This window comes from Myotis brandtii, unplaced genomic scaffold (assembly GCF_000412655.1).
Source record: "Myotis brandtii unplaced genomic scaffold, ASM41265v1 scaffold469, whole genome shotgun sequence".
In the NCBI taxonomy this organism is placed as follows: Eukaryota; Metazoa; Chordata; class Mammalia; order Chiroptera; family Vespertilionidae; genus Myotis; species Myotis brandtii.
The window spans coordinates 104697-118336 of record NW_005367911.1 but is presented as its reverse complement, the minus strand read 5'-3'; the positions used below and the strand labels follow the sequence as shown (position 1 = coordinate 118336).

The 13640-nt window shown below is 51.5% G+C and overlaps 1 protein-coding gene across 2 annotated transcripts; it reads right to left on the bottom strand.

Annotated features, from left to right (window-relative positions):
- Positions 1 to 4013: 4013 nt before the first annotated feature.
- On the bottom strand, positions 4014 to 13509 carry DUSP3 (dual specificity phosphatase 3). Of its 2 annotated transcripts, none has more exons than XM_005875655.2 (3): positions 13385 to 13509; positions 12192 to 12418; positions 4014 to 7329 (listed from the first exon to the last, which is right to left on the bottom strand). In XM_005875655.2, exons 1-3 carry the CDS (start codon positions 13492 to 13494, stop codon positions 7124 to 7126), a joined length of 543 nt encoding a protein of 180 aa, XP_005875717.2. In that variant the 5' UTR covers positions 13495 to 13509; the 3' UTR covers positions 4014 to 7123. The 2 variants fall into 2 exon arrangements, with proteins under 2 accessions (XP_005875717.2, XP_014402755.1); XM_014547269.1 differs by lacking the exon at positions 13385 to 13509 and adding an exon at positions 13087 to 13139.
- Positions 13510 to 13640: the final 131 nt, after the last annotated feature.

The following is a 13640-nucleotide window of genomic DNA, read 5'->3' as shown; positions in this document are numbered from 1 at the left end:
CCAGTAGCACGGGCTCCAGTCCCCAGTCCAGGCACGTTTGCCTTTTTAAAGCCCCCTCTGCCTCGTGCCAGCCAATGACAGGCTGGGGCAGGGCTGGCCCCATGCTTCCCTCAGCCCAGGGGGAGGGAACAGGGTGTGCTCAGAGCAAGCCCTCTCCAAAGACTTCTCCTCAAGTGCAGCAAACTCCCAAGTTGCTGCCGGTGCTCCCGGTGACTCAGAGAGGGGCACCTCCTCTGTGCGGGCGGCTGTGGTTGTCACTTATCAAAATGAGCCCCAGCTCTTCACCTCGACTTCCCTGGGCCCCCCGGGCTTTCTCAAAACAAACTTGGCACCAGCTTAACAAAGGAAACTGCAGTTCCGAGTCCTCCAGAGGGCTGAGCCCAGCCGATCCCATTTCTCAGGCCACAGTGCGTGTCCTGGGACCCCTGAGTCAACGGAAACACATTATCTGGAGCCACTGAGGCCGTTTAGAGTCATCGTGCTGCCATGGTCTCCAGGTGCAGAGGAATGTGTTTCGAAAGACCAGTAAGATCACTATCAATGGGGGTTTTCAAGCCACAGTCAATGGCTTATTCAATCGAATGGGATAACATATAAGTTCAGAAAATCAAAATAACTTTTCTATTACTTTAGCAAGCAAATAATGACGGAAGCCAAGTCAGCAGGGTTAAAATACTAAACAGGCATTTTTACCCAAGCATGGTGGCTGCCATGCTTCACATGGTGACAGGCACTTTTTGGCCCGGACACTCCCTGTGGCTTGCAGGCTGACGTCCCGAAGGCAGTCATTTCCCCAGCCAGGCTGTGGGCAGGAGTGGAGAACACAAAATCCCTTTTCTTAGCAAAAGCCAAGGCCAACATTTTCAGTGTTGACATTTTTCCTTCCTTGTCTCCCAGCCCATTACATGTTTCAAAACCAGCTTTGAGTCCTCTCTGGGAGATCTCACGGGTGCCTACCACGGGGCGCATTCCATGAAGCCCTCCCAGGTCCGGCCAGCCACCGAGAAACCAAAAGGAATGGCTCCCGCAGCCTTGGAGCGGAATGAGGGCCTGGGAGGGGCAGAGGCGGGGAAGGAGGTTCACACCTGAGGTGCAGGAAAAGAAAGGAGCCCCGCGGAAGCTTTCATTGCAGATGGATTGAGGAGGCAGCGCTCCTGGCCCTGGAGGAGACCGGGAAGAGGGCTGTGGCTCCGGTCCCCTTGGTATTTTCACTGGGCCATGAATCAGCCTGCCCCACCTGCAGAGCATCTGCAGGGCCTCTGCCACCTGCCTCGACTTGTAAGTCGCCGCCGTGTCCATCTGCGGCCACCGGTCCCTCCTCCTTTCCATCATCCATCACTCAACACATGAATGCAGCTGCTCTGACAGTTTTACAAGCCAGACAGAAGCCCCTGCAGGAAGGGCCCTCTCTGATACCTGCTTCCTTCGTCTTTCCTTCGGGGCAGACGAAAACAGCTGTGGCCATTGTTGGGGGTGATCTATCTCTCCCAACAGAGCCCCTGTGTTGTGAGAAGCTGGTCCTCCGTGCCCCCTCCCCTGTCTGTGACCCTCCAGCCTCCTTTTCCCTTCCTCTGGAATGTGAACCGTTAACCCTATGGTGGCCGGACACTGCCTTCTTGTCCGGGACTTGGGAGAGGGCCATTCTGATGCCCAGAGACCCTGAGCTGGCGGGATGGATGCTGGAGCCCCACCTGCTGTTGGAGGCGGCAGGCCCATCGCATGAAACGGAGACGTGGTCACCATCCTTGGGACACTTCTGCCACCTGCCGGAGGTGGAAGGAGAAGCCAGCTACTGGAGGACGGCGAAGGTCAGGATTGCATTTATTTCATTATTTTATTTGAAACTAATGTTAGAGAAAGAGAGAGAGAGAGAGAGAGAGAGAGAAGAATCCAAGTGACTTGAATCTCTAAATTATCCCCAAACTTTTGACGTGTTCTCTGCCAATGTAGAGCCATGATTTCCGCAGATTGGCTCAGAGACAACCCAGCTATGATGCCATCTGCTGTTTGTTTTAAATCCTCACCGAGGATATTCTTTCCATTTATTTTTATTTTGTTTTGTTTTTGTTTTATTGATTTTCTACAGAGAAGAAGGGAGAGGGATAGAGAGTTAGAAACATCGATGAGAGAGAAACACCGATCAGCCGCCTCCTGCACACCCCCTACTGGGGATGTGCCCGCAACCAAGGTACATGCCCTTGACCGGAATCGAACCTGGGACCCTTGAGTCTGCAGGCTAACGCTCTATCCACTGAGCCAAACCGGTTCTGGCTCCATTTATTTTTATAGAGATTGAGAGGGAGGGCAGCAGGGAGAGAGAGAGAGAGAGAGAGAGAGAGAGGAACATAAACGTGAGAGAGAACATTGATTGATTGCCTTCCATATGTGCCCTGCTGGGGATCGAATCTGCAACTTTTCAGCATATGGGACAATGCTCCAACCAACTGAGCCACACTGGCCAGGGCACCATCTGCTTTTTTGCTTAACATCAACTCAACTTTATATTTACCCAGTCCACAAGCTTGTCGTTCAGAGCTAGACAACGCTGCGGGAGGCAAACCCCTAGGGTTTTAGCTGACTTTTGTTGTGGGTAGTTTAGGTTACATCCAATGTTCCCCTATTCTCGGCACAGGTGCTATGAACATCCTATACAAAGTAATTTTTCAAATTAAAGTTTTAATTTTGAGATCATTGTAAATTTGCATGCACTTGTAAAGAATAATTTTTCTAGGATATACCTAATAGTGGCTTCCTCCTAGGAGAGGGATTGAAGGTTTGGGATAGAAGATTCACTTTTCATTATAAGCCTTTTGTATTGTTTGAATTGATTACTATGTATTACTTAAAATGTTTTAAAAATTATACTTAAAAAACACTTTTACCAGTTTTACATCTTAGTGCTCTGCCTTAAGATTTTGTGTAAAAATATAAAGGTTATGTTGCCACAGCGGTCTGACAAATAATGAGTTCGCCTAAGTGCCTCTAAGCGAAGACTAGAGAGGCTCTTTTGCTGTCCAGACTTTGGGACTAAAGGCACCCAACTCTGGGTTGTTTATTCAGAGGAAAAAAGGCAGTGCTTATGGTAGGGGAGACCATGTTAATGGTGGGATTTAAAGCATCTGGGGTCGGGGATATGTTTTGGGACTGTCCATTTGCAGGATAACAAATCCCAAAATGCCACCCAGTCATCTTCACGTGAGGCCACCTTGAGACTGTCACCCCAACCCCTACTTCTTAGAACCATAAATCTTACCTCCCTCATTAGGGGTGGGCCTTTGCACTCAAGAATATTCCAGTCTATTATACCTCAATTAATCTGAATTTTTTAAATGAAATAAATAAAAAGACTTGCTAACACAGGACATTTCTGGTACTGGAAGGATGTTCAGCAAATGTCTACTGTATAATTATAATCAGCATGGAAGGCCAATTTTTAGATGATTCTTTTTAAAAGTTAGAAAAGGCAAACAAAAGGTAAGCATTAACGCAACCAACTGTGATAGCAGCAAATGTCTACTGTATAATTATAATCAGCATGGAACCTATCACTAGCTCAGGAGGGCCAATTTTTAGGTGATTCTTTTTAAAAGTTAGAAAAAGCAAACAAAAGGTAAGCATAAAAGCAACCAACTGTGATAAGGACCGAAAAGAGACCATTTCTTGGTAATATAAGACATTTATTTTGGTTACAGTATTAGTATTTTAACACTGATTTGTGATATAACAGACATTAAACTTATTTTAAAAAAACAAACCATTTAATACCTCCCCCCTTTTCTGTCCAGAAAATTTGTTACTTTCACAATCAAGTTACCCTGAAAGCTGACAGGAGGGAAGGTAAGCTTCCAGCCAATCTGCTCTCTCCGCCGGAGACGGCCTCTGACCCAATCAGAATAAAATCTTGACTTGGAAGGACCATCATCGTTGGCTCTTCAGTGATACTTGACACCGGTTTTATAACAGGAAATCTCCTGCGAGAAAAGCTTATATCTTTATTATAAGATCAGTGCTTATTCTGATTAAAACATTAGCATCTTATTAACATTAACTTGTGACACAAAAGGCACCAACGTTCATTTTCAAATCATCCCTCACCACGGGTGGACCGCAGCGCCACCTGGCGGTCACCGTATTATGACATACCCTCTAACTTTCAGCTGGCGGTCAATTCCAAGTGGGGATTCTTAGAAAACCCGAGTGTCAGAGTCCCCTTGTTTTGTAGATGCTGATTTATGCTCTCCAGGTAATTCAGAGTGGCAGGGAAACAGACCAGCCGGTGGCACGTGTACTGCTTTAGATAGAGGAGACGCTTGGTGCTCTAATTTGGGGGTCTGCCAGTCGAAGAAAGGGATCCGGTCAGGGGAGGGAGTGAGGGCACCCTGAGTTCCTAGTCCATCACTTCCCGGGGGTAAAGCTGCCCAGGAACAGCTTCCCCTCAGCGCTGGGCACGTGTTGACTCTTACACGATAGAATTTGATGTTACTTTACTCAAAGAATTAGGAGCTAAATCTTGTGAAGTAAATACGGGGATTCTGAGCCTACAGACTGTCAAGAAATCCCAGTTATCAGCATAAAAGTGGTCCCAAAGTAAAGGCAATAATTCTCCCACTGACTTTTTTCCCCCAGGCCCCCATGAAGAGGCCTTCAAGGGCTCCTAAGTCGCTGTGGCCGTCCTGTGGGGTGACCACTGCCTGGGCCCCATATCCGTAGCCTCTTCCAGAAGTGGAGCAGAAAGCTCTGGCTTAGGGAGGCTACATGTTTCCTGGAAGAAGAGTCACACATTCGAACCCAGTCTTTTACCTCCTGTTCCTGGACTACGGATGGCTTTGTGCCAACTTTGTCTCAACCTTCACTAGACCCCCCTTGGCACCACAGCTTGAATCGCTGTTCTCTGTCCACAAAGCTAACTGGCCCTTGCACACACGGGCTGGGCCAAGGGCAGGTGCAGCACACCTGGATGGGGGGGGGGGGGGGGGGGGGGGGGGGGGGGCTCATTTCTTGAGGAGGAGTGTCGTATGAGAGAAAGAATTCAGCTTCAGGAAGCGGCAAACCTGAAATATTGCATCAATTCTGCCTTAAACTGGGCAATGTAGGGGGTCATGTCCTTAATCACCCTGAACCCCAGGACCCCAGCTCCTTTTTCTTTTAAGGTAACAATACATGAAGATCCACCAGCTAGGGTTATTGTGAGGATCAAGTTGGATTAAGTGGGAGGGTTATCTGAAAACTGAGGTACAGAGTTTAGAGGATGGCCATTTCACTTGGGTGGCTCTGTCTGGGCAGCCAGCATATCAGGGCTGCTGTGGTCACAGAGACGAGTGCAGCCCAGGCTGCGCAGTGCTGCCCCTGCTGGTCAGGCTGCGCAGTGCTGCCCCTGCTGAGATGGAGACCTTGCCACCTGCGAGTGAGTTCCAAAGGCACGCCTGCTTCTCCTTGTCCTGGCGGAAAGCTCCTGGTCGACTGAGAAAGGCACATTCCACACCTCCACGTGGTAACACTGCCTGGATTTAAACTTAAAACAACTTTAAATATTCAACAAAAGTCCCTGATATTTCGCTTCAGGCAAGACTCCTTTGCAAATCTTTGCAAGTGATCCTACCACAAATTCAGGATTCTGGGAGCTTGGTACACCCACCAGAACAATGCCCTACCTATATTTGGTGCTCAAAAAAACACACACGTTTAATTCCACGGACTTCTAACAGACACCTATGTGCTAGGTGTTGGGGGCATGGCTGTTAGGGAACCTGTATACAGCACTGTATCACTTTCCATGACGACAATCATGCAAAGTTCTAACAAGACTGTTGAAAATAAAATCCTATATTCTGACAAACGTGCGCACACATGTGTGAGCTAGTGCATTCCTAAAAAAAGTTGTTTCTTGTTGTTTGTTTGCTTGCTTGCTCTACCACCGATAACGGCTCCATTTGGACACTCCGTCATGCTTCATTTCTGCCTGGCTGAGTCATTTTTGCTCCGAAGGGCCAGTGTCTTATGGCACCAGAGAGCCATAGAACGACCTGTACGTGGGCAGGGCGTGAGCCTGGGACGGTTCATCTCCATGCTCGTCCGTCCTTTGGCTGTGTTTCTGAGACACCCCCCCCCCCCCCACCCCCCCCCCCACACACACACACCCATACACACACACACACAAACTGTAATTGGCCAACTTCCTCCTCCTGTTCTTAGAATAGCAACCGAGACAAAAAGCAGCTAGCACGAGTGGCTTGGGCTCGCCAACACTATAATTCAGGACAAAACCCTTGTAATTCTCCAAATGGTGGGGTTTTTAAATAGGCTGGACTTCAACACCCTGTTTTCTAAAAAAGAAAAATAAGCCATGCCCAAGGCATCGCTCTTCTAACAAACCAAGTGACTGAGAGCAGGCCCAGGGAAATATCCCCGTGGATTCGGACCTCGAGCCTCCCAAGGGTTCGCATTTTAGAAACTGCTGATTCGGGAGAGACCTCCGGGGGGAATTGTTTGCCCGCCCGAGGGCCTCTTTGTCTGTCTAGGCATCTTTAATCCTAAGGGAGCAATTCAAATGTGGTCTCTTCGTGGGAATTTCACCCACTAACAACTGACAGCTCCCCCACGCCAGCTTCAGACTTCACGGAGTGCCTCTGCCTGCAAGCAGGGGATGGGCGGCTGCAGGGAGCCCGGGGGAGACAGACATGGGGGTGAAGGGGCCCCGAGTTTGCATAGTTCCTTTACAAGGCTCGAGGTGCTACAGTCCCCACTCAGGACAGGACCCAGGGGTAAGGAGTCGGGGAGGCCAGGAGGGCCCCTGTGAGCGTCTCAGGCCTCACACGTCCACAGACCTGCCCCGGCTCCTCCAGAAGTATGCATGTCGCAGGTCTTCCCCCTCCGCGACCCCACCTCAGGGAGAGGACACCATAAATCGCAGGCACAGGACACACCAGGGAGCGAGACTGTCCCTCAGCAAGCTTCTTTATGTTCCCCAGGGGGAGAGAGGCCCAGGGCGGTGTTGGGACAGATTTGTGGGCAAGTGCCTGGTGATGCTGGGAGCAGGGTACATTGTTTCCTAAACGTGGCAGCTACGGACACCCTGGCCAGGGCTCCCCCTGTCCAACCTCTAGAGAGGAGGCGGTGGGGTGCCCTAGAGTTTCAACTTCCCCTCCTTGACTAGTCTGTCATTGAGCTGGCAGAGCTGGGCCAGGAAACCGTCATTGGGGCCGATCTCACGGTTCTGTCTCACAATGCTCAGGGCAGACTTGACATCCATCTTCTGACGCATCATGAGGTATGCGATCACTAGAGTTGGGGAGCGGCTATAACCTTCACGGCAGTGGACCAGCACACGGCCTGTAAGAAAGGGGGTGACACGGTGAGCTGGGGCCATCCACTCACACCGTGACTCCAGTCAAAACTCTCCCAGCAGATGCAAATGACAAGTACAAGGCGAGGCCATTCTGTGCCCACCAGAATAGCTAAAATGAGGAAGACAGAAAACACGAAGCGTCCCTGAGAATGCGGAGCAGCCAGGACTCCAACATGTGGCTGGGGAGGGGGTGCAAGTTGGCACATCACTTTGGGAAACTGAGAAGCAGTATCTACTCAAGCGGAACCCATGCAGCCCCTATGGCCCAGCAATTCCGCCCCAGATCCATGCCCAGCAGGAATGCGCGCACCCACGTTCACCAAAAGACATGCACCAGAACGCTCGTTCACAATAGTCCCAGTGTGGGGACTCCCAAAGGCTCATCAATGGCAGAATGGATAAAGAACAAGAATGTACAATCTCCCAAGCATGTCAGACTCGCGGCCGGCGGGCCACATGATTGACATGCTTAAGTTGTCAGAAACCACGTGGATGAAACACACCGATAGGATGTGTATGATGCCACAGATTAGGGGAGCAGCCTGACTGATGTGTGCTGTTAGAAGACGAGACAGTGGTAAAGAGTTAGGAGCAGAGGGGTTTAAGACTGGACACGTTATAGACTTTCTGGGGTGCTGGTTGTGTTATTACCTCTTGATCCGGGGGTTGGTACATGGGTGTGTGCAGTGCCCTGATTTACATACTCGTGACATGACCACTTCTCCATATGGATCTTGTATTTCAGTCCAAAGCAAAACATGGAAACAACCCGAAAGTCCATCAACAGGTGAATGGATAAACAAATTATGGTACATCTATATGATCAAATAGTCCTCAGCATTAAAAAGGATGGACTATTGACCGTGCAACAACATGGATGAAACATGAAGTACTTATGCCGAGTGAAGGAGGCCAGACCAAAAAGGCATGCATGCTGTGTGGTTCCATTTATTTAAAAATCTACTGAATGTCCCGGTGTCTGGTGATAGAAAGCAGATCAGTGGTTGCTTAGGAATGGAGGGAACAGAGGGCGGAAGGGAGAGGTCACAAAGAGACAGAGGAAAATTTGGGGGGTGATGGATATGCTCACTATCTTGGTTGTGGTGACGGTTTCACAAGTGTATACATATGTCAAAACTTGCCAAATTACACCACGCGTAGTTTATTCAATGTCAGTTATACCTCAACAAAGCAGTTTAAAAATAAAAGGAACCCAACTCTCAAATGCAAAAACAAACCAAGACAAATCAAACACACCATTTCATGGCGCCCCAATTGGCCCACAACGCCTTGCAGCATCTGGCCCCCACCTGGCATGGTTATCTCCTCCTCTCCCTCTTCTATTCCTAGCACCCTGTCCCCAAAACACAGGCATTTTCCCACTGCCTCCCAACGCAGGAGGGGGAGTCCTCCACTTTCCTGCCCATCCTCTCTCTAGCCAGCGGACCCTAAGTCCTCAGAGTGGGGCGTTCCCTGCCCCAGCCCTGGTCACGGGACCAGTTGCAGAACAGTTGCCTCACCACCTGGAACACTCAGCACAGCCAGGGCTCACAGGGCCAATGTGAAGAGGAGGGTTCAAAGCCCATCCTTCCAGGCCCCCCAAACGCCACCTCCTCAGGGAAGCCTCCCTTGATCATCGGGGCTGCAAGTGACTGTTCCCTCCTGAGCACCCCTGGCCGTCCCCCTAACTCTCCAAAGTGATGGGCCCCTGACTCCCCTGAGCCCTGCACACTGTGGGAGGACAGTGAGTTTCTGTTGACCCGCTTGGCCAATCTCAGAAGCATTGACAGCTGGCATTAGAGCCCACGGAATTCATTTCGGTCACTTATTCAGTCATCACTTAGTGTCCCTGCTATGTGCCCAACGCTACGTCAGGTGCTGCGGAGACAGACAAGCGACACCGTGGACCCAGCCTGAGGGCAGGTGTCGGAGGAGAGGACACAGGCCCAGCACTACAGCTCGCAGTAGGGTTTGCCAGAGGACAGCGTCAGGAGAGGCAGGGAGAACTTTCCAGACTGATGACCTAGGCCCGTGGTTGGCAAACTGCGGCTCGGCAAACTGTGGCTCGCGAGCCACATGCAGCTCTTTGGCCCCTTGAGTGTGGCTCTTCCACAAAATACCGACTTCTGCGCATGGGCCACGAAGTTTCAATCGCACTGTACGTGCGCGCCCGCACGTGGTATTTTGTGGAAGAGCCACACTCAAGGGGCCAAAGAGCTGCATGTGGCTCGCGAGCCACAGTTTGCCGAGCCGCAGTTTGCCAACCACGGGCCTAGGTCATCAGTCTGGAAAGTTCTCCCTGCCTCTCCTGACGCTGTCCTCTGGCAAACCCTACTGCGAGCTGTAGTGCTGGGCCTGTGTCCTCTCCTCCGACACCTGCCCTCAGGCTGGGTCCACGGTGTCGCTTGTCTGTCTCCGCAGCACCTGACGTAGCGTTGGGCACATAGCAGGGACACTAAGTGATGACTGAATAAGTGACCGAAATGAATTCCGTGGGCTCTAATGCCAGCTGTCAATGCTTCTGAGATTGGCCAAGCGGGTCAACAGAAACTCACTGTCCTCCCACAGTGTGCAGGGCTCAGGGGAGTCAGGGGCCCATCACTTTGGAGAGTTAGGGGGACGGCCAGGGGTGCTCAGGAGGGAACAGTCACTTGCAGCCCCGATGATCAAGGGAGGCTTCCCTGAGGAGGTGGCGTTTGGGGGGCCTGGAAGGATGGGCTTTGAACCCTCCTCTTCACATTGGCCCTGTGAGCCCTGGCTGTGCTGAGTGTTCCAGGTGGTGAGGCAACTGTTCTGCAACTGGTCCCGTGACCAGGGCTGGGGCAGGGAACGCCCCACTCTGAGGACTTAGGGTCCGCTGGCTAGAGAGAGGATGGGCAGGAAAGTGGAGGACTCCCCCTCCTGCGTTGGGAGGCAGTGGGAAAATGCCTGTGTTTTGGGGACAGGGTGCTAGGAATAGAAGAGGGAGAGGAGGAGATAACCATGCCAGGTGGGGGCCAGATGCTGCAAGGCGTTGTGGGCCAATTGGGGCGCCATGAAATGGTGTGTTTGATTTGTCTTGGTTTGTTTTTGCATTTGAGAGTTGGGTTCCTTTTATTTTTAAACTGCTTTGTTGATTCAATCGCACTGTACGTGCGCGCCCGCACGTGGTATTTTGTGGAAGAGCCACACTCAAGGGGCCAAAGAGCCGCATGTGGCTCGCGAGCCACAGTTTGCCGACCACTGACCTAGGCCATGTGAGCTAAGGCCGGTGATCACAAAAAGGCGGGTATGTTCCCAGTTGTATGAAAAGAGGAAACAAAGTCGGAGGACTCTAAGTTCCCCGAGTGGGTGCCTCACCAACACACAAGAGCAACATCCATCCCCTTCACGGGACCCTTGTTCTCACCCACACAGGAGCTCGGAACAGCTGGAGTGGCAGGGGGGACACATGCAGGACCATGACGACCATGAAAGGCCTGATGGTAAAGTCGGCAGATTCCCCGGGCGCTCAAACTTCCCTCCTGGGCCCCGACCATGAGATAACCAGCGTCTAGAGAACTCTGTTCACTGGCAATCATTTCAGTGGGGAAGCTGCTGGCCCCAGAAGCATCTGTGTAGCAGAGGCAGGCTAGCATGAGGGGGACAGGGTCGGTCACACCTCAATGGGGCTCCCTTCCCCTGGGTAGTTTTGGGGTGGGGAGGAAGGATGAGGCTGGAGGCAGCATGAAGGCAACGACAGCTGCTGAGAGAAACAGCTGAAAGCAGAAAGGGCAAGTGGCCCAGCCCACTCAGCAGATATCTGCCCCTGGCCTTCTAGGATTTCTCTCCGGCGTGCCTTGCCCAGCTGCCAGCGCCTCAGCAGGTCTGCTTCAGTCTTACCTTACGTTTCGGAGCTGCAGGAGGCATTTAAAATCTGACTTGAAGATTTGGCGTGTGGGCTGCAGTGTGCTGACCCCCAGCCTCAGCCAATCATGGCTGCCCCTTTCCCTTGGGAGGTACTCGTATCACCCAACTCTAGCCAGTGAGATGTGCGGGAAATCGCACTGGAGGATTTCCGGGGAATGTTTTATTTGCTCTTAAAAAATGAGAGAAGCCCGGCTGGTGTGGCTCAGTGGCTGAGCATCGACCTATGAACCAGGAGGTCATGGTTCAATCCCCCGTCAGGGCACCTGGCCAGTGGGCTCGATCCCCAGTGGGGAGCGTGCAGGAGGCAGCCGATCAATAATTCTCTCTCATCATTGATGTTTCCATCTCTCTCTCCCTCTGAAATCAATTTAAAAAACATTTGTTTTAAATGAGAGAAACACGAGCAAGTGATGGCTGCTGCATCCTTTGCTGTGTTTTGTCCTGTTGGGAAGTGGCAGCCAGAAAGCTGCAGCATCTTGGGACCATAAGGGGAGTGCCCAACACTGAGGGTGGCAGGAGAGAGAGCGGGAAAGCACCTAGTCTGATGCCACCGTGGAGCTTCCGAATCAATCAGCCTGGAGCTCCGGCACCTCAGCACTTCTTATCCTGGGAACTAAATCTTCATTATAGAACCTCTTTGAATTGGGGGAGGGGGGGTGGCGGGGAGGGGCGGTGCTGGAAATGAACCCTCCGTCAAAGTCAAATCAAACACGAGGACCCTGAGGCTGCCACTGTATGAAAGGTTTGTACATCTTGTGTCACATGGGGCCACTTGACAGACTTAAAGCTCTCAGTCATTCATCACAGGAAACAACAGGTTTGCCAAGGAAAAGTCCAGTCAAAGCTGCCCCCCTTTGGGGAGAAAATAAGGGACATCTGTAATACTTTCAAACAATGCAGATAAATAAAAAATTTAAAAAGCTGCCTCCCATTGTTTCCTGGGGGGCGGGTTCCTTACCATTGTTTTGAGCCAAGGCCTGGTCAATGAAGTCTGCAGCCCTTTCAAAGTAGACGCTAAGGTTGAACTCTTGCGTGTCGTTGGCCTTGATGCCCAGGTAGGTGATGCCAGAGTCCTTGTAGAAGTTGGCATTGGTGTTGACGTGCATGAAGGACCTGCCCTCAGCAGCATTCAGGACGTGGGTGATGCCCAGTTTCTGCAGCTTTGGGATGTCTTGAGCCACAGACCTAGACAGGGGACATCGACAGGGGATGCTTAACGGACCAACTGGCAATCCCAGGGGGAGGAAGATGGAGAAGATGCTAAGCCTCTTGGCAAAGCAAGACACCCTCCGTGCTCTGGTCCTGCCAGAGCTTCCCCTCATCTGATGCCCCTCGTCCCTCACCCCAGCGATATCTCATTACCAGTAGCTGCCCCAAATAGACTGGGTTCATGCCTGAGCTGTTCTGCCTAGAATGCCCTTCTGCATGGACATGCACCCTCTCGTTTTTCACCTCTCTCTGCAGTACCAGTATTTCTTGATTTCCTCCCTTCCATTTGGCCTCATGCTCCCTATACTGTGGTGGTGGTGGTATAGCCAAGTGGCTAAGAATGGGCTCTGGAGCCAGACTGCCTGAGTCTGAATCCAGCCAGCCCTGCCACTTACCAGCCAGGCAACATTGAGCAAGTCACTTCACCTTTCTGTGACTCGGTTTCCCTGTCTGTAAAATGGGGATGACCCCTGGGATTTGTGAATGCTAAATGAGGTCTATTCTATTCTATAGACAGAGCCAGACACTGAATCAGTCCTATTCTAACACTTGACTGCTCATTTGTTTAATGTCCAGGCAGAGAGCTCTGTGACGGAAGAACCATATCCGCTTCAGGTCTGTATGCCCAGCACCTGCTATGGTACCTGGCACCGAGTAGCCGCTGAATGAATATGTGGCACATCCGTGAAGAAGAATGAACTCAGCATATCCCGGGCTGCCTCCTTCCTTGGATGGCAGCCTCCTCCCATCCCCCAGAGGGGTCCTTCCTGCCACAGGCCACTAGCCACGTTGCTGATGCTTTCCTGGGTGAGTAAACACTTTGGGAGCAATGGCCCCAACAGGACTTACGGGGGTTACAACACATGTGATCTGAATAGTCAAAGGGCTCCTTTATTTCATCTCACAACAACATCCCAATTCAAACAGCCTTTCATATGTTACCAAACGCCTTGTCCTACAGGATCTGGTTTGCCTGCCACAGCGTCAGCCCTGTGAGGAAGGAAGGACAGCGCTTCAACTCCGGCCTGACAGGACAGCAGCCGGATGCGCATGTGCTCACGTGGGCTGCTGAGCAGCGGAGCTGGGGGCAGACCTCCTTTCTCCTGACACCAGCTGAGCTGCTCTGTCTTCCCCCTCACTCTGCCTCTCATGCCCACATCATTGCAAATCCCGACACCCGGAAAACATGGCTCATCCA